Source organism: Gavia stellata, chromosome Z (genome assembly GCF_030936135.1).
Source record: "Gavia stellata isolate bGavSte3 chromosome Z, bGavSte3.hap2, whole genome shotgun sequence".
NCBI lineage: Eukaryota > Metazoa > Chordata > Aves > Gaviiformes > Gaviidae > Gavia > Gavia stellata.
In genome coordinates, this window is record NC_082637.1 from 72681231 (window position 1) to 72701692 (window position 20462).

The 20462-nt window shown below is 51.8% G+C and overlaps 1 protein-coding gene across 4 annotated transcripts in view; it reads left to right on the plus strand.

Moving 5' to 3' along the window:
* Positions 1 to 3347: 3347 nt before the first annotated feature.
* TDRD7 (tudor domain containing 7) overlaps positions 3348 to 20462 on the plus strand; it is a 51937-nt gene continuing 34822 nt past the window's right edge. For 2 of the 4 annotated variants that reach the window (XM_059833388.1, XM_059833390.1), the window contains exons 1-4: positions 6116 to 6353; positions 6952 to 7082; positions 15768 to 15909; positions 17368 to 17581. In XM_059833388.1, coding sequence (XP_059689371.1) covers positions 6227 to 6353; positions 6952 to 7082; positions 15768 to 15909; positions 17368 to 17581 — 614 coding nt within the window. In that variant the 5' untranslated portion in view covers positions 6116 to 6226. Of the gene's footprint in view, positions 3374 to 5218; positions 6063 to 6115; positions 6354 to 6860; positions 7083 to 15767; positions 15910 to 17367; positions 17582 to 20462 lie in introns of those variants that run through there. The other 2 variants (XM_059833387.1, XM_059833389.1) reach the window with 2 other exon arrangements.

Genomic DNA, 20462 nt, shown 5'->3' on the forward strand with positions numbered 1-20462 from the left:
TACTGGTCCAGGATGGACTTGGGCTGGTGCTGGAGGTGTGGCTGCCACTGTGGCAGCTGCCAGGCTCAGTGAGGCCAAGGGGCTTCCTTCATGCTTGCCAAGAGCATGGTAGCCACATGCAGTTGTAGGCATCCGTGCTGCACAAGGACTGGGCAAAGCTGATAAGCTCATGAAGGAGCTGCTTGGTGCAACTCATAAAGAAGCAGCTGTATGTCCCCTGCAGTGGCTTGGCTGTCCAGGTTGTATATCCTCATGTTCATCAGAAGAGTGAGCTTCTGGAGAATTGCTAGTATCTGGTGGACTCCAAAGAGGCTCTTGGTTCCCGCTGCAGTCACAGGACTGTGACCAGTTCAAGGACCCCTTTGCCCCGTTCCCCCCCCACACACAGGGGAGACATGCTCTGAGGAGTTAAGGAGCGGCTCCATGTCCTTGAGGCTTAGGGGACAAGTGATTGACCACAACTGTTGCAAAGGAAGCCAAACTCATTTCAATACCAGAAGGATCAGAGGATGCCTTTGTTTCAGACAGACTGTCTGAATCAGCTAAGCGTAAAGTACGGTTGTATAACTGTCTGTCCGTGACTTAAAGAAATGCAGACTTTAAGCAGAACAGTATACCCCTACTAGTTTTAGGGGTATACTTATTGTTAAAATAACACAGCTTGTGTAAGCATTAGATGTGTTTAATGCTATGACCCTGTGACTACAATAAATATATATATTTTATTTTTTTTACACAGATAACTATAACAGGTATTTAGCTTCTTGGTTTACACTTTTCTGTAGAGCCCTGTCAGTCTCTCAGCATGGGACTTTGTCTGCTGTGACTCCACCTACAACTAAGAGCTGGAGCAGTGCAAACACCACAAACTCTGAGGCAAGCCCAAGGAGCTGAGCTACCTGTCCTGCCAGAAGAACCTCACTCCACAGTGGCTGTACCTTCAAGTGCCATGTACCTACGGCTTGCTCCGCCAGACCCAGAGAGTGAGGAGGGAAGAAATATGCTCCCCACCATGGTGCCTGTTGGACAGGTCTCTTTAGCTGCATGAGTTCTAAGCTTGGCTCTACACCTTATCATAGTAATTTAGCAAGTGTTTTGTAAGTTAAGTGAAGCACTTAACAAGTAATGGCTCAATTCTGTACTGAGTTTACAAGGCCTCCAGCTAGGGGTTGTGAAGCTTGCTCTGTGTAAGCTTTTCTTGGTCTGTCTGCAACTTTGTTTTACTTGTTTTAGCTGTGACAGCTAAATTTATAAGGTTGATATGGCTATTTGTTTTATTTTTCCTTATCTTTGTCCAGTGTGACCACAATTTTGTAACAAGAATAGTCGGAAGCACTTGTCCTGGGTCAAATGAGATATTTGCAGTACCAGCACAATGATGTAGTGAGAGAAATACAGGACTGGTCTGATACTGAAGGCCTTTAGAAGTTACAGCAAGAAGTACAGAGGAGCAGGAAGAGATGGGACACAGATTGCACATTGCAGACTCCATGGCAATAAACTTGAGCAGACCAGCATAGGGAGTGTGTATGTGGCTCATCCCAAGTACAAAAATGTCAAAAACAATGAACAAAGAACCTTTAAAGAGAGAGTTCCAGGCTTGAGCTGGCTGCAACCCACATATCCCTTCCAGGCAATTAGGGACAGTTAGTATTGTGACAATAAGCATATTCTAGAGACCAGTAATGAGATTCATGACTATATTGTGATTCCACAGTATATTAAAAATGCAATAGTCTGCAAAATATAATGTGTATTTATAATGTGATAGCTGTATGACCCTACTAAATGGAAAACCCTTGTAAATGAAAATAGCCTCAAATAAGTAAATGTCGTATTAAACATCACACTCTCCATGTGTGGAGTATCTAAAAACCCTGGTCAGAGAATACTGCACTCCCGACAGGAAGCAGCCTCTGGAGGCTGTCATGGTTGTGGTAGAAGGAGGCTGTCACCAAGTTTTGGTGGTAGTCATCATTGGGAGCCCTTTGCAAGCACACCCCAGGTGAGGTTCAGCATCTCCACCTCCACACTGGCATGTGCCCCCACAGTGTCCCTCTGTGGGGCCAGCGTCTGGCATGGCTTTGGCAGCCCTCCATCAATCTGTCATGATGCAGCTTGACCTGATGTTGCCTCCAGTCTGGCTCTCAGAAGTGGATGATACCTGCAAAGAAGGGAATGCTGCTGCAAGTGAGCTGCAGGGTGGCAGGGCCCCCTCATGGCAGGAGGGGATCTCCATCACTGGTGGTGGGCAACAGAACCAACTTCACAAGGCCTGTTGGCATATGGCTAGTGACCATCTTCTGCCCCTCTGTGTGGGGCATTGATTAGAAAGCCCACTTACACATTGGGAGTTCAGCCATGTGTTTGCAGCTAGAGGACACAACCAAAAACAAAACTGCAGCACCTGAAGGTTTCAAGTATGCAGCATTGCTCAAGGTGCCCACACAGACGTGCGGCATCGGGAGCTCGGCAGCTGCTTGGGTACAGGCTGAGCAGGCACAGCCCCACTGGAAGGGTGCCACGGACCCAGAGCAGTGCGGACAGGGCGCAGTTGACGTCAGGGTAGCCGCCAGCCCCCAGCCCTTCCTTGACGTAGACTGCAGCCATGCAATGGTTTTGTACAGGTGTCAACAGAGAGATCCAACTATGGAATTAAATTCAGTGAAGTTTTCGGTACTCTGAAATTGAGGCAATTAAGTGAACTAATGTAAAACCTGCGTCCTCTGTAGAAGCGACACACTTAACTGTCATTCCTCAGTCTGCCTCTCAAGGAGGCAATTTTAACTGCTGCCTTGTAACAGGACTGCGTTTTCACCGGCTCCCCGGGAAGAGGGCAAGGCGAACTGAGGCGGCACCCGCGAGGCGGGAGGGCCCCCGGCACCGGCGAGGCGGGAGGGCCCCCCACCCTTGGAGCACACGGAGCCCCGGGACCAGCCCAAAATGGCTCCCACCGCCCCAGCGGCGCGCCCCCCTCAGGCGAGCGACGGGGGCCCTTCCCAGAGGGCGGTAGGAGGTGGCTGGCGCGCGTGCGCCGCTGGCTGGCTCGGGCGGGGCAAAGGCGGTGGCAGGCCGCCCGGCGCATGCGCGCGGGGCGCCCCAGGGCGGGGAGCGGCTGATGCGGTGCAGTTGGCGGCGCTTGGGTGCGCGCGGGCGGTGCCGGGTGGGGCTGTGCGGCCGCTCACTCGGCGCGAGGGGAGCGGGCGCCGCTGCCGCGCCGTCCCCTCACAGGGAGGCGGCAGTGCTCGGCCCGGCCCGGCCCGGCCCGCGGCAGCAGCAGCAGCAGCAGCAGCGGCGGCGGCGGCGGCGGCGGCAGCAGCGACAGGGGAAGAGGCTTTGGCTGGTGTCTGAAAGCCCCTGGGTTGAGGTGGTGGTAAGGAAACAGCGGAGTCCTGCCGGGCGTGAGCTCTCCCGGGCTCGGGGGAGAGGCGGTGTGGAGGGCCAGGCTCAGCCTGGTAGCGGGAGGCTGCTTCTTCTCAGTGGCTCCGTTGTGAAAGAGAAAGTGTCCCGACTTCAGCGGGTTAGTGATTACTTTGCGCCTTCAGAGGAGATTTCTGTTCACAGGGTTGTGTTTGTAGTCTTTTAAAAGTATGGCTATTAGGGAGTTCATCCTTCTCAGCAGGAAAGCTGTTCTCACTTCCTTTTTTTCTTAGCCTGAGTAATAATCTGCAGCACAGAGACCGTGTTGGAACTGGGGGCTGGTAATCTGTTTTAAGCATACTGAAAAAAGTTTCTGTTCAGATGCTGGAAAAGACTGGTTTGAACGATGTGCCCTGTCTTACTGACAGAGGCTCCTCTGGCTGTGTTTCCAATGAAGTGCCCTTCTGTCTGGAGGCAGTGAGCCGCTGAGCGAATGTCATAACTGTTGAATGACCTAACCTTACAGGAGCTGACCACAAAAAGAATTTTAAAAAAGTTTCAGAAGCCACTCTGAGCTATGTAGCTTTCTGCTAATGAATCAGTGTGTTGCTTGTTGTCACCATTTCTGCATTGCAAGTCTTCTGCATAATTGCTAGCTGTAGGAATGGGAACGTTGTTCAGGTGTAAGTTGAAGGCTGCATTCAGTTTAACCTTTGTACCCTAGTATCTGCCATCTCGTTTACCTAAGTGAATTGTCCTCATGACTGCTCCTCATAATATAATTTAGGAGGATACACTTTATGGTGTCCTGTTTGCTGTTTCTGATCTAACCGAGTTCTTTAGTATTGGTGTACTACAGAGCTATCTAATGGTGACTTGATGTCATCCCCCCACGTCCACGCTCCCTTTCTTCTTTTATTGAAATTTCCTCTTCTGAATCAACTTTTGAAACTGCCTTCCCAGGTTATTGTAAGTTTTCTTCATTGTCACTCTTTGCCCACCTGTAATGGATATTGTGTTAATTTTTCCTGAGCAGTAATTTAAATTTAGGTAGTTCAAGTAAGAGGACTTTCAAGAGCCATATTAAAGAAATAAGAATTTGGGTATATTATTTAAAAGAAAGACTAGAGAAAAAGGCCCCCAAAACGCTTCTCATTGATTTTTCCATGTCTCTTATACGTATGTGACTTGAAACACAATTGCGGACAAAACTGCATTTTTTGGTGTATTTCTCAATGTTTGGGTATTTGGGGTTTTTATATGATTGAAACTTTAAACCACTTACGCATTTGTCCAATACATGACATCGCCATGATGCTGAGTGGGTCCAAAGGAAATACGAATTTCTTGGGTCTTTTCCTTCTGGCAGGTGACCACCACCTCCTCTCACTCTTTGGGGGGCATCCTGTGAAGCTCTGTTCACCAGCCGCTAAGTCTCTCAAAAGATGAGGGAAGGATCCAAAAGCCCAGCCTGGCTGCCGCCCACTGCTGTCTGGAGGTGTGCAAGTGCATGTGTTCGACGTGTGCTCCTCCTTCTGGGCGCAGTAACGCTGTGGCCCGTAGTTGAGCAGGGGGTGCTGTGAAGGTGGCTGTGGTAGTGGTTGTTCCAGGATCAGTGAGTGAAATACACTGGCCCGGCAAGGGCAGGAATTGCTGGGGTAAGGAACCATGCATGTGTAAACACAGGTTTATGCAGTGCTGCCTGTATAGGTGTCGGTATGTGGGTGACCTGTGTGTAAACATATGTGTACACACGTCGGGTGTGACACGGTCAGGTTAGCAAAGTGCTGGGTGTGCATAAAGTAAAACAGTTCCAGGAACGGTGAGGGATAGGACTTAGTGCTGTGCCTCCTTGCCCGGCACCTGAGGTGGGCCGTCGTGAGCTTGGGTGCCAGAAGGTAGAGACAGTGTTTGTGCATAGACGGAAACGTGTGGCCCGGTGTCTGCAATGTGCTGAGGCCTGGGATTTCTCTTCCTTTTGGACTCAGTGTGTTGCCCAGGGTGATTTCCCCTAAAAAAGGGAAATGGTGAGGGGAGAGGGGCTGCTTCTGCAGAGAGCAGCACAGACTAACTTTACATGGCGTCCCGCATAGCGGTACTGCGGTTGCAGGCAGCTGCCCGGTGCCGCCGCCATTTGGAGAGAGCGCCGCGCAGTTATGCGGGTGGCAGTTGCTCGCCTTCATGAGCTTGGAGGTGAGGACTCTCCTGTTGTGTCTTGAGCTCGAGAGGCTTGAGGGGAGCGAGGTCGCCTTCTCCCGAGCCACTGACCCTGCTCGTGTTGCGCATTAGTTGCTGGGGGGTGAAGGTGAGGTGTTCCAAGCACACGAGCGTGGACTTGGACTCGACCCAGCGTGCAGCACACGCTTTGAGAGCAGGGTGGTCCTGGGTTGTGCGAGAGCTTCGTCCGGCTTCGTCCCATGATCGTGGCAGGGAGGTTTCTCTGGCGAGACTGCCCCTGCGGCGAGTGAGCCTCTGCGAGAAGAACGCCTGCCCAGGAGCGCAGAGCCTGCGCGGCAGCACTTGTGCCTGGAGCTCCCCGGTGTTTCATGAGAGTAGCTGTCTGGCCCTGGAGAAGCCCTGAGTATGTGCACGCACGCCTGTGAGGTGACGGGGGTGGCAGGTCTTTAGGTCGCTCTGGCACCCGCTTTGAAACTGCCTCCTGCGCTGCCCAGCCTTCCGGGGCTGGAGCACTTGCTGGCAAGGTAAGTCTTCTCCAGAGGTGTCCTGCCAGTGCTCTAGCAGCCTGTGGCACTGGGGAAGGTGCTGTCGGAGTTGAAGCAGCAGACTGCTCGTGCCTTTACCAGCACCGCAGTGTCGGGCATGTGTTTCTCCAGATGGGGCAGTCGCCTGGCGATGGGACAGGGCAATGTTGGTGCCGGCTCTGTGGCGCTTCTGCTGCGTGCAGCCCCCGGCTTGCAGGGAGCGGGTGTCGCTTCTGTTGGGTTTTCTCTCTGAAGAGGCGTCTGTGGAGTCAAGGCGTCGTGCGCCTGTGGGTAAGACGTGGCATGGCCTGGGTGCATGCGGTTTCCATGGCAGAGCTGACACTCGCCCCGTGGGCATTGGTGCGGGTTCACGTGTGGGAGGAGCGGCCGTGGGCGACCCGGTGTCACCGTGGGGCAGGAGCGGTGGGGGGTGGTGGGTCCCTGCACTGCTTATGGTGTAAGTCCTGGCCCTGCAGGCAGTGATGTGGGCCAATTGCCTGGAAGCCCCGCCCCCTTCTGGCCTCATGGTCTGTGGTGATTGGCTGGCAGGGCCAGCCCATGTACAGGGCCTGCTGTGCTCCTTCAGCTGCTTTTTTCGACAATGTCACGCCCTGTGTGTTTCATACCACCCTCTGCTTGGCTGGCAGGACCAGGCCCCTACAAGTGTACCCAGAAGTATCAAAGTTTCCAAGGATAAACCACTGAATCGTTGCTTGTTTGGGGAGGGAGGTAGTAAAAGCCAGTATTTTTAGCCTGTGTATGTAAAAATGCTTTTTTTTTTTTTCTTTTGGGATGGAGGGAGTATAGGTGAAGATGCAGGAGCCTGAACTTATTGCAAAAACACTGCGAGCTGTTCTTCATCCCTTTAAAAATGGTGTACCTTTGTCAGAGCTTCAGGGTGAATACAAATCCCTGACCGGCGAGTGGATTCCCTTCAGGCACCTAGGACATGGCACACTGCAAGGCTACTTGGAGAGCATCCCGGGAGTGGTCAGAATGGAAGGGAACAAAATGGGAGAGGTAAGAATCAATCACAGTTCAGAAATGGCTTTTGTGTTTGTAAAGTGTGCATTGTTCATAACTTTACCTCTGCCTGTGCCATGGATTTCTGAGAAAAGTACTGCAGCATGCATGTGGTGCACTAATGCTGGGCAAGGTGGAAGCTGTGGCATAGACCCAGTGGCCCTTATTGTCATGCCTTTGCATGCAGACCAGGAAGTTGTGTTTGCAAAAGGTGGAAGGTTGCAGGGCATTTTCCCACAAACAGGAGTTCTGGCTGGAAAGACAGTTTGTGTGACTGTAGACCTCTGGTCCCTGTCTCATTTCTAACTCAGGGCAGGGGGGGATATTGGTGGTTTGTCCTGGGACCTTAAAGAAGGTGTGTGTTTCTCTTCAGGGTGGGGTTTAGTGTAATCTTTTTCATACAGCAAAACTGTTACGGGTTCTGTTGCTTATAAGCCTGACAGTGCTTACTTTAGGCTTAGCACTCTTATTTATCATGAGTTGCAATGCCACAGGACTGCGAAGACTTGCCAAGGTGAGGAAGAGCCAATGCAAGGGAGGTGCCTTGATGCAGGAGTTGCAACACCTCAGCTTAGCAAGTATACAAGGGACAAGGAGTCAGCACAGAGGTCAAGGAGAAGGTGGAGCAGTGCTCAGCAGAGAATATTAGTGTGATGGGAGTTTTCCCTTATTCCTTGGCCTTGCTGCACTAGCCTGTGTCTCCTGGTGGTTGCCAGCTTGGAAGCAGCTTGCCAGGACTACAAGCCTCCTTGTCCAATAGTGTGGAGTTCCTGGTTTTGAGTCAGAAGGCATTCTCTTGATGGTTGGTGTAGCTGCGGGACTTGTAGATGATCTGTTTGAGTGGAGAGCTTGAAGCCTCTCTGTCATTGGAGCCATGTCTGGGTTCCTGAAGTCTGTGTAGAGTGTGGGAGAGGAGGAAGCTAGCAGGTATTTGGCACAACGTATGGCTGTCACAGCAGGTCTGGAGAGACAGCAGTTAAGGCTGAGCTCCCTTGTTGGTTCAGGTGGATCGGGCTGGCATCTGGGAACTCAGAACTAGGTCTTCGTGGTTAGCTATGAAGAGTGTGACGAGAGGTGTCCTGAGTTTTGTGCCGATGTCTGGAAATGTGGCTGGTTTTAAGCAAGAGGTTCCCTTGCTGCATTTTTACATCTGTCAGAATTCGCCCTTTTGCAGAAGGTATCCAAGTTTGCGGTTCTTATTTGCTTGGTCCAAGCCTGCATGAGCTGCAGCTACATCAGTAACATGAATGCAGGTACCTCTGGGAACATTTGTGATGCTGCAATTTAATGCTTCCTCATGGTGGCTCTGGCAGGTAGCCATCTGTTTCTAACTAGGGCCTTGCAGGGTGTAATCTGGTATCCTCCCATTCCCTTGAGAGCCTTGCTTATCCTCTAATATGATGTGTGCTGAGAGCTTTGTGGACTCTTGGATAGCACTAGAGGCAGTGCCTTCTCTGTGGCAGCTGTAAGGAGAGAATGAAATGTGTCTTTAGGAGGTGGAAAAGGACAAAACTACTAAATAGGAGTCTTGAAGTAGTTGAGCAGGACTCACTTTGGTTTAGGAGTGCTGACTATGCTCTGCATGACTGAAGCAACTGAGAGGAAGCACCCTGCGAACACCTGGGAGGCAGGAGAGACACAAAGACTGAGCCTACATTGCTGTTTTATGACTTCTCTGTTGCTCCTGTCCAGAGTGCCCTCTGGCTGGACATTGAGCAGAGAGTGTCAAGTGTGGTTATGCACTGGCGTGGGCTGGTAACTACCTGGGACTGCTCATGCATGCTTTCCTGATGCAGGGCTTGGGCAGTACTTCGTTATAACACTTTGCTCTTCCTTCACGTCTCTCCAGAGTATTTGAACTCCATTGTAAGCTGAGTCCATACAAGCCTCGTGCAAAGAGCCTGCAGTCAACCAGTCTCTCTTCCTGTCTCTGGGACTACTCTGGCCTCCAATAACGCTGCTAAGACCCTTGCCTCTTCCTTTAATCCCTTTGGGGACAGTGGGGCAGGAAAGCAGGACACACTCGCACACGCAGAGATCTGCTAGCAGCTGATGATCCTGGCTGCAGGCTAGGTAGTCCTAAAAGGACTTTCCTTACTGCTAGGGCAGCTGTCCAAGACATACCACAAGAAATACATTCAACAAGCAATCTTACAAAGAGGGCAGTATTGATCTCAGTGTGTTACGTGGTACATGTCCCTTAAAATAAAGGATTTGTGTGAGATGAATGTTGCTTGGGTAACTGATGCTGAACAGACTGGTTGTGTTAGGAAGGCAATGATATAAATTGTCCCCTGTTTCTCTTACTACTGAACACTAATTTAGCTTTCTCGAATATAGGAAAGATGAGCACTGACAATTATTGCTTCACATGATAGGTACGTTCTCTAGTTTCCACACAGGATGAGGATTAAATTCAGTATACAGAAAACACTGCAAGGGGACTCAAATTTAAATACTGTACACCTGCAACAGGTGATTGTGTCATTTCAAGGAACACTGCTTTGCTTTGCTTTATGTTCAGTTACAAGCAGCATATGGTTGCACCTTCCTCTAAGGAAACTTTGACTTCTGCTTGAATAACTAGGCCCCTCCAAAAAGAGGAATTTGAAGACTGCTTTGCTCTGCTGCAGGTGAATTCATCCACCCCATGTCTTTATACATCTGAATTAATTCTAACTCAAACCATCATTTACACTAAACTTAAGGTCACTATGAAGTGAAAACAAGGGAAGAAAATGCTGAAAATAACATGGTATTAGTGACAGGAAAAACCCCAAATGTAACAGAGATATGAAGACGTGCATTTATGAAACTATGATAAACTGTATATAAACAAAAAATCTTTCATGTTGAGACCTTGAGAACAGAGCAGGGCTGAAGGTGGTCCATCCTGCATGCATCCATGTAAACAGGGAAATGTCTGTTAGTCAGGAGTGTGAGGAAAGCTCTCATACCCTTCTCTGGAAATGGGCACAGCTGGGCACCTCTCTGAAGTGTCTGTACACGACTGCCCACAGCATGAGGCACAGCCAGGAGAAACTGCATGCCATTCAGGGCTGCGATCTCGTTGGGGTCATGGAAAGCTGTTGCGACAGCTCACACAACTGGCATGCTGCTGTGGGTGGACACAGGCTGTTGAGGAATGATGGGCTGGAAGGGTGAGGAGTGGGAGTTTCTGTGAGCCCCTCCAGTGTGAGAGCAGTGGGGACACTTCGAGATCTGCCTTGGGATGGATGATGAGGCAGCCAGAGCTTATGGGTAGAGGACAGACCATTGTATGGGCAACGTTTTTGTGGCTGTTACAAATGTCCTGATTGGGAAGAAGTAGCAGATGAAGCACATGATACCTTCTTCCAACAACTGCAAGAAGCCTCACATTTGCAGGCCCTGGTCCTCACGGAGGACTTGAGCCACTGCCATACCTGCTGGAGGGACAAGGCAGCCAAGCATAAGCAATCCAGGAGGCTTCTGGAATGTGTTGATGACAACGTCCATGAGTGATGAGCTGATGAGAGGAGGTGGTCTGCTGGACCCAATTCTTACAAACAAGGAAGAACTGGTTGGGAATGTAAAGGCTGCGGACAGCCCTGGCTGCAGTGACCATGAGCTGGTGGTGTTCAGGAGCCTGAAAGGAGGGGAATAAAGCAAGCAGCAGTGTCAACAAGCCAGGACTTCAGGAGAGCAGACTTTGGCCTGTTCAGGAATCTGCTTGGAAGACTCCCATGGGATACAATCCTGGAGAGAAGAGTGGTCCAGGAGAGGTTGTGGATTTTCAAGGGTTACCTCCTTCAATTTCAAGAATGGACTGTCCCAACAATCAGGGGAAAAAAAGCAAGGTTGCAGGAGCACTGCACGGATGAACTAGACCATAAAAAGGAAGCATGCATGAAGTGGAAGCAGGGAGAAGCAACCTGGGAGGAATATAGAAATGCTGCCCAAACAAGTATGCATGGGCTTAAGAAAGACTGTGTTTATTATTGGCAAGTTCAACAACACGAAAACCAAGACAGAGTGCCATCACCTTCAGAACAGCTTCCAAAGCTCTGCCAGTTCTGAGAGCATCCTTCCAAAGAAAGTCCTTAAAGTACCTGATTAACTGTACAGACAACAGGAGAAAATACAGGAACAACAGAAAAACTGGAAGAAGGAAGGTACAGGAAATGAAGAACTACAACCCTTTGCTGTGTTTCATTTCATTAAAGCCTTATCAAATCCATGCTCAAGCCATGGAGCGCAGGTTGTTGCAGAGACATCTCTGAAAGTGTGAAGAGTTAAGGATTTCAGATTCACCTTTCACAAAGATGAGTTAAGACTCAGTCTGGTACAGTCCATCGTATGACAAAGTTTCTGTCTTATTTAAGTGACTTTTTTAAAAGCAAGGTTGCAGGAGGCACACATGGATGAACAAGGAGCTCCTGACTTAACTCTGCCATTAAAAGCATGCGCACAAGAGGCAGAAGAAAATGGGTGAGGTGGAAGGACTATAGAGACACTGTCCAACTATACAGGGAAGGGCTTAGGAAAGCTAAAGCCCATATGGAGCTGATTCTGGCAAGGGACATGAAGGGCAACAAGAAAGGTTTCTACAGGTACATCACCAGCAAAAGGATGGCTAAGGAAAATGTGGGTCTGCTGAGGAGTGGGAATGGAGAGCTGGTCTTAAAGGACATGGGGTGGTGAGTTGACCCTGGCTGGATGCCGGGTGCCCACCAAAGCTGTTCTATCACTCCCCTTCCTCAGCTGGACAGGAGAGAGAAAATACAATGAAAGGCTCATGGGTTGGCATAAGAACAGGGAGATCTCTCGCTGTTACTGTCACGGGCAAAACAGACTTGACTTGGGGAAATTAGTTTAATTTATTACCAATCAAAATCAGAGTAGGGTAATGAGAAAATAAAAACAAATCTTAAAACACCTTCCCCCACACCTCCCTTCTTCCTGGGCTCAACTTCACTCCCAATTTTCTCTACCTCCTTCCCCTAAGTGATGCAGGGGGATGGGGAATGGGGGTTGCAGTCAGTTCATCACACGTTGTTTCTGCTGCCCATTCCTCTTCACGCTCTTTCCCTGCTCCAGCGTGGGGTTCTTCCCATGGGAGACAGTTATCCACAAACTTCTTCAACGTCGATCCTTCCTACAGGCTGCAGTTCTTCACAAACCGCTCCAGCATGGGTCCTTTCCATGGGGTGCAGTCCTTCAGGAATAGACTGCTTCAGCACAGGTCCCCTGCAGGGTCACAAGTCCTGTCAGTAAACCTGCCCAGAGCAGGCTCCTCTTCATGGGTCCACACATCCTGCCAGGAGCCTGCTCCAGCATGGGCTTCCCACAGCCTCCTTCAGGCATCCACCTGCTCTGGTGTGGTGTCCTCCATGGGCTGCAGGTGGATATCTGCTCCACTGTGGACCTCCACAGGCTGCAGAGGGACAGCCTGCCTCACCATGGTCTTCAGCACGGGCTGCAGGGGAATTTCTGCTCCGGTGCCTGGAGCATGTCCTCTTCCTCCTTCTTCACTGACCTTGGTGTCTGCAGAGTTGTTTCTCTCACATATTCTCACTCTTCTCTTCTCCAGCTGCCACTGCGCAGTTGTTTTTCCCCTTTCTTAAATACGTTATCCCAGAGGTGCTACCACTGTTGCTGATTGGCTCGGTCTTGGCCAGCAGTGGGTCTGTCTTGGAGCCGGCTCTATTGGGCATAGGGGAAGCTTCTAGCAGCGTCTCACAGAAGCCACTCCTGTGGCCCCCCCACTACCAAAACCTTGCCACGCAAACCCAGTACACATGGAGAAGGCTGAGGCACTGATTGCCTTCTTCGCCTTGGTCTTTACTGGTAAGACCAGCCATGAGCAATCCCAAGGCTCCTGAGACCAGTGGGAAAGTGCAGGGCAAGGAAGACTTACCCTCAGTGGGGGAGGATTAGACTACTGAACATGCACAAGTCATGCAGTGCACCCACGGGTGCTGAGGGAGCTGGTTGATGTTGCAAGACCACTCTCAATTATCTTGAAATTTGTGATAGGTTCCTGAGGACTGGAAGAAAGCAAGTATCACCCTTACCTTCAGGAAGGGTAGGAAGGAGGATCTGAGGAGCCACAGGCTGATCAGCCTGACCTCGATCTCTGGGAAGGTGATTGAGCAACTAATCCTGGAAAGCTGTTCCAGACATGTGAAAGACAAGAAGGCAAGTAGGAGCAAGTATGGATTTATGAAGTGAAAATCATATGTGGCCAAACTGATACCCTTCCAAAACGAGATGACTGTTTGGGTGGATAAGTGGAGAGCATTAGATGTTGTTCATCTGAATTTAGGTAAGGCTTTTGACAGTCTCTCCTATAACAGTGGCACAGAACCCATCGGGAGGCTAGCCACCAGTGGTGTGCCTCAGGGGTCGATGCTGGGGAAATACTGTCTGATATGTTCATGAGTAACCTAGATGATGGGACAGAGATCATCTTCAGCAAGTCTGTAGAGGATAGGAGGAACTGATAGAGCTGATGGGTATGCCACCATTCAGAGGGACCTCAGCAAGCTGGAGAAACAGAACAACAGGAAGCCTATGATGTTCAAGGCAGGGAAATGCCCAGTTCTGCAGCTGGGGAAGAATAACCCCATACAGCTGTACAGTCCTGGGGCTGACCAGCTGGAAAATAGCTTGGCAGAGAAATTCCTGGGGTTCTGGTGGATACGACGTTCACAGTTAGCGGCAATGTGCCATTGCAGCAAAGGAGACCAACAGCATACTGGGTTGCATTAGGAAGAGTGTTGTCAGCACACTTATGGAGGTGATTATTCCCTTCTACTCAGCCCTAGTGAGACCACATCTGGGAACCTGTGTCCAGTCCCATGCTCCCCAGAACAAGAGAGACATGGACACACTGAAGCAAGTTCAGTGGATGGCTGTGAAGATGATGAAGGGACTGGAATATCTTTGATGGAGGGCTCAGAGAGCTGGAACTGTTCATTCTGGAGAAGAGAAAGCTCAGGGGGATCTTATCCATGTGTATTAATACCTGTTAGAGGCAGTAAAAAGCCATGGAGCCAGACTCCATCACCGGTTCTCGGTGGTATCCGGTGAACAGACACGAGACAACAGGAGCAAAGTGAAATACAGGTAATTCCATTTCAACATTAAAAAAACCAAAATTTTTACAGCGAGGGTGGCTAAACACTGGAACAGGCTGTCCAGAGTGGTTGAGAAGTCTCCATCCTTGGAGATATTCCACCCCCGACTGGACAATATTCTGAGCAACTAGGTCTAGTTGATGCTGCTCTGAGCAGAGATGCTGTATGAGATGGTCCATAGACATGTCTTCCAGCCTAAATTCTTCCAGCCTACATTTCTAAGCAGGCGCTCCTTGGATGGGAGAGCTGTCCCTCAGAAGGACAGGACCTCCCTACAATGGCTGTATTGAGTTAGCCTGGTGCAGATGCTTGGTGTGCAGTGGAGGAGGAAGAGGAGGGGAATGACCAGCTGGAGTGTGCTGCTGGAGGCCAAGAGTGTTGCTTTGTTCCTAGGGTTGTCATCCCTTGCCCATATTTCCCAGGGCTGTTTGGGTCAGACTGAGGAGAGCTTTCAAGCAAGCTGTTGCTGCTTAGCAATTGCTTGCTTTTTTTTGTCTTGGCATTTTTCTTTTTCTGCTTTGGTTGCCCTGCCTCGCTTGTGAGAAAAGTTCTTTTCTGGAGCTGCTGTTCACTAAATTTCAGAGGTGCAGGCCAAGTCTCTGAATTTCTCCTGTGCTAAATTGTCAACCCTCATATTTGTTGGGGGCTATGGTTATGAGGGTAGCGGTGCTGTGCGTGGGGGCCCCTTTTTCAGCCTGTACCACCACCACAGAGCAAGGCTGAGACCCATGGAGAGAGCCTGTGAGACCACAGACTCCCCTTTTTTGCTTGGGGGATTTTGGTTGGCTGCCTGTGTTCTTATGGAGCCCTGGAGGAGTACTCATCCAGCTGCCTTTGCAGGCTGTTAGCAGTTGATTGGCCAAAAAGCTTGGGCTTGCATCTCCTCTGTGAGGCAAAGTGTATGCTAGGCATGTGGTTTGGGAGTTTGCGGAAGCAGGGTTCCTGCATGCGGTCAAGGGATGGCCAGTGGCAGCATTGCTGAGACATGGCAGGGGAAGGTCAAGGCAAGAGGCCGCTAAGGAGGCCAGAGAGGTGGCCGTGGGCATGCCCAAGGCCGGGCTGTTGTCGGGGCCCAGCCCGGCGCCTGCAGGGCAATCTCTGCAGCCAGGATGGGCATGCTGTTTCTTTGGTAAGTGAGGCAAAGACAGACCAACTCCTCAGGATCAGAGTGGTGCCCGAGACCCTGGCAAGCCTTGGCAGGAGGAGTGAGAGCAGGCTGGAAGTCTGTGGTTTCCAGTGTTGTAAAGTAAGATGGTCAGCCTGTGGGATGGGAGTGAGAAACCAGGCTGTTTCTTGATGGGGCTCAACCTAATGTGGGAAGGTGATGGAGAGGCTGTGTTGGACCTGGCTGTCTGCTTTGCTGATTTCTGAGGTGCACTGCGAAAGACGAGGGAGGTCTCCTAGGTCTGTGTCTGCTGCTGAAGACTTTCCTGAATTGCCTGCAGGCCTACATGACCCAGCAGTTACAGGCATGGAAATGGTTGCAAGCCCTTCTGAGGGCAGTGGATGAGCTTGGGCCTCACTGACTGTTTTCCCCCCGTCCCCTTCCTATTCCGACAAGGTCATTTGCCATGCTGTTGCTTGCAGCGAGACTGTGCCAATTGCTCAACTAGTGGCCCGTCAGAGGAGTTCCAAGAGGAAGATGGGACGGCAAGTGAACTGCCAGATGAGGCTGAAGAACACGTCTCCCGTCACGTTAGCAGGTAAGCCCCAGGCAGCTGTGGAGGGTCTGCCTTTGTGAAAGAGTTGTGCACTTGCTGGAGCAAAAGTCTTGGCCATGGGGGTGTGTCACTAATGGCCATGAGTTGCATGGTCCTGGTGAAGAGTTCCTGGGAGCAGGGAGTGTTGTTGGTAAGGGTGCTTGTGCTTGCAAGCCATGGTCAGTGAGGAAGTACTTCTCAGGTGCGTACGTGAGATGTGAATGATCTGAAAAAAAAGTTCTTGGAGGATGCTTGGCTTCACTTCCACCTGCCCGTGCTTCTGTGAGAAACGTGGTTGAGATGCAGGCGAGAAGTGTGGCAATGAGCCTGCTCTTTCTTCGAGGCCGAGCTCGGACCGTTGTGGAGTGGCAGGGATGAGCCACGCGCTCGCAGTGAGAAGGAGCCCCTGCAGCATCCTCTGTGGCTGTTTCAGCAGCTCCTGGTGCTGCTGCAAGTGCGCAGGTGCCACGACAGTGCTGATGCCCCGGGGCTCCTCTCGGTACCTCTGTGCCTTTTTCATAAGCTGCTGCAGCAGTGTTTTCTCAGAGCCTGTGGGTCAGGTTTCCCTCACTGTCGTGCTGTTGTTGTGTTGCTGTCAGTGGGGTATCCCAGGATCAGGTCCAGGCAAGGCCCATCTGCTTGCGGGTTGGCAGCTTGGAGCAACAGGGGGTCTCACAGTTTGTTCGTATTCCCCTGTTCTTGTCTGTAACGAAGGGTTTGCTGCTTCTTGCTCTCCTGCGCCCACGCCAACAGTCTACCCTCTAGTTTGGAAGCTGAACTGGTGACTCATACCCCAGTTAAACGACGATGATTGTAAAGGCACGTTGGTTCACTGTCTTGCACGGCGATACGCCTGGGAAGTGTTTGAGCCCACCAAAATTGGTGTGGTACAGCCAGCAAGTAAACAGCAAAGCGCCCAAGAGCTTGTTTACCCCGGTGTGGCCTGAAGGCCGGTGTGGCGTGTTCCTCTGCAGGTGTTATTTGGTAACCTCTGCTGTGTGGTGGGAGTTTGGGAGGAGGGTGCTTGCAAGCCAGGGTAGAGAAGATGAAACCGTCTGGGCAGCAGTGCAGGAGGTGGCCGAGGAGGCGGAGTTGGGCTGCGTGTGCTGCACCTCTGGGAGCTGCTGCTGCTGTTGGGTGGTAAAGGGCAGCCAGACCATGGGTTCCAGCTGAGACATGACCTGTTGTGGCACCTCACAGGTGCATGGCTTTTCCGAGAGTGTAGAGAGACGGGCCTCGTGTCTCTCTCCCTGCTGCAGCGCGGCAGTGGAGATTGCGAGTCCTTGGGCGTGAGCCACGATGCTGTAGCAGAGAGACCCGCAACAGTGGCTGAGAGCATCCATCTTAACTGTGTTTTGGAAAAGTATGGACTCCCTGGAGGGAGTTATCTGCTGTGCTTGAAGTCTCTTTGGGTTGGGTGGAGGAGAGCGCTACTCACGGCTACGTCTGCAAACTCTTTAGGAAAGCCCAAAGGAACTTTGCGACAGCCCAGGTCTTTGAGCATGCCAGAAGAAGGCAGCAAGAGGCCTGTTCCTCGCCCTCCGCGAGGCAGAGGAGTGGCGTGTGGAGTGGTGAAACCCACTATGGAGAGTGCCCGGTCTGCCTTGCCTCCAGCTGCTGGGAGTGGACCGTCTAAAGAAATGCCCATGCAGAGGCACGTCACTGTGGTAAACAGGTCAGTGTGTGCACACGTGTGTGTGTGTGTGAGCGAGGTGAAATGAAGCGTGGTGGACCCTTGGATGCTGCCATGCCAGCAGTGCGTTTTGGGTCGTGGGAATCCCGGCTCCCGCCCTTGCAGAAGGTGAAGTTTGAATGTAGGTCGGTACCCAGGAGGGAGACGGGTGACCCTTTGCCTTTTTGGATGCTGCCGCAGCTACCCCGTGCTCTTGGCCTGCTGCCATGTCTTCTGGGGAGAAACCTGGCCAAAGGTGTCACAGCAGAGTTGTGTGGGGATGTCGCTGTTCCCCAGGCCCAGGAGGGAGCTGTTGTGGCCAGCACGATAGAAAGCAGGAGGCGGTTAGTGTGTAGGTGACAGGTGTTGCTGCGTGTTCAGAGTCCTGGTTGTCTGCAGGCGGCTGCTCTTTACATCTTGCCTGACTTCTCCCGCGCCAGCTGCAGCGCCAGTTTTTGTGGCCCTTCTCGGTGTGCTCGGATGCATCAGCTGCCCGACCGTGTTTGGGTGAGCTGAGATGTGGGCTGGAGGTGCAGTTTTGCTGGGTTGGCAGTACACGCTGGCTTTCAGCCCCTTTTGAGCCTCTCTAAGCCAGGTGGCTTACCCAACTGCTGCCCCATCACTTCTCTTTCTGTGTTGTTTTTATCCACCCTGGGCCATCAGCTGATGGTGGCAAGAAAGCGTTTGCTGTTCCCTCATTGTGGCTGCGCTAAGTCCACTGGAGCTGTGATTGTGGTGGTAATCCTCTGCAGGTCCCCGGGGTGGGTTAGAAATCAGCCTTGCTTTGAATGGAAATGGCAGTGGTGTGCCGCTTCCACGGCGGCGTAGCTGTGGAGTGGCACGGAGCGGAGTGACGGCTTAATCCTGCCATGGTGCCTGCTCTTTCTGGAAGACCCACAGGAAACAGGCGCGTCCTGCCCCAGTCGCCTGTGTGAGTCCCGTGTGCGTCAGGGGTCTGTGTGCCAGAGGGGGAGATGAGGATGTGCTCAGAGCGCTCGTGAGAGCAGCAGCCACTTCAGCTGTTGTGCCTGAGAGCGTAGCCTTTTACTGACGGCTGATGGCACTGCCTCATAACCTTCCTGCTGCTCCACAAAGGGCCTTTTGCTATGGCAGTGCTCTGCTGGTCGTGGTTTAGGGGAGGTTCCCTGGCGTGCTGGTGCTGGTGGAGTGGGCAGGTGCCCCGGGGAGGGGGAGGCAGCCTTGGGGCTGCCAGGTGGATCTGCTGGGACTTTGCTCTGGGGCAGAGCTCCAGTCGAGGGCAGGAGCCGCTCCTTGTCCGTGGGCATTCAGGCTGCGGCTGTAGCAGCAGCATGCCGAGGCAGAAATTTGGGGGAGTTAAGAGGTGGGTGGTGATGGCAGCAGGAGCCAGAAGCTGCGAAGCTGAGGTGAGTGAGAGCAAAGCAGTGGCAGGAGCAGCGAGGAATCCGGAGGAGGTGGCAGTGGCCGTGTGAGGAGTGGAGGGTTTGGAGGTAGAGGCCAGGGAAGAGAGATGTGCTGTGTGTGGCAGGTGAGGGGAGTGAGGCCAGGGCCCCAGCAGGAGTGGGGAGACTCGAGATGGGTGCCTCTGTCTGCACCACAGCTCCCAACGACATGAGTGTGGACTGACCTGTTTTTCTGCTCCTGAGCAAGCTGAGTGGAGCTGCAGTGGAGAAACGTGTCACCAGCTCTGCTCCCTGTTTTGTCGAGGAGGCTGCTGCAGCAGAGGAGAGAAGGGCCAAGCTGTCCTGCTCTGACAGTGAAACGTGGGAGCATGTATGTACAGGCCTTCCCTCTTCTGTGTCTGCAGATGAGTTGGATTTTTTGAAGTGGCACTTCCCGAAAAGGCAGAGATCCTTTGTCCTGGGACAGGCAGAGCAAAAAGGGCATTTACAGATCTCTCCAGTTTAGTTGCTGGAAGGCCAGAAGGTGTTTTGTACTACTTGAAGCTTTGTAATGCTTGAAATAAAATTAGGTGGATGTCAGCCCTATTCTGTCTCCTTTCAGACAGCAGTGTTCTGCTTTTGTTTCTGGTGTTTGTTCCTGCCTTACTCGGGAGGAGAAGCTGCAGGCAAAGTGTACTTTGGTCCATGTCGTTCTGGAGGAGAAGACATCTTGTGCTGTTGCAAAGGGTCCAAATGCTGTCCAGTTAGCTTGGCGACATACTAGAGGGAGGGTTCATGGAGAAGAGGAGCATATTCTGGTTTAATGCAAGGTTGTGTAATGGCCCATGTGACTAGATTAATTTGTTTCAACGTGGCCAGTTTGAAGCAGAACTGGCAAGATCCATGGCTGGTGTCCTTGCTGCTGGGGTTGTTTCGCGCCCCCAGAGCTGCTGTAGTTGCTTGTGCTTTGGGAATTGCAGGAGGGAAAGCTGCTTTGAGCGAGGAGGTCCTGACCTCCAAACAGTCCTGACCTCCTGGAGCAGAGGTGTGAGCAGCATCCCCAGAAATCCTGGGCTTGCACCAGCCTTGTAGGTAGCTGACACAGACTTGAGGGCACTGTTCCAGCAGCAGTGCCAGCACTTGCCTATGAGAGTGGATGAGCATTCACAGCACGGGTTGACTGGGAGAAGTCCTGAAGGTGACAGACCTTGTCTGTGCCCCATTTGCCATTTGGAGTGAGGTGCTGTCCGTGTGCAGTTTCTCTGTTTGTTTTCTGACACCCGCCCTGCCTCCCTGCCCCTCCAGCCACAGCAAAGCACATCTGTGCTCTCAGGGTTGCATTTAAGGGTCTTTGATTTCTCCTTCTCTGGTGAGAACCTCATCTCCTTCTACCAACCTCATCTCCTTCTATGATCAGGTGACCCATCTAGTGGATGAGGGTAAGGCTGTTGATGTTGTCTACCTGGACTTCAGTAAAGCCTTCGACGCTGTCTCCCATAGTATTCTCCTGGAGAAGCTGGTGA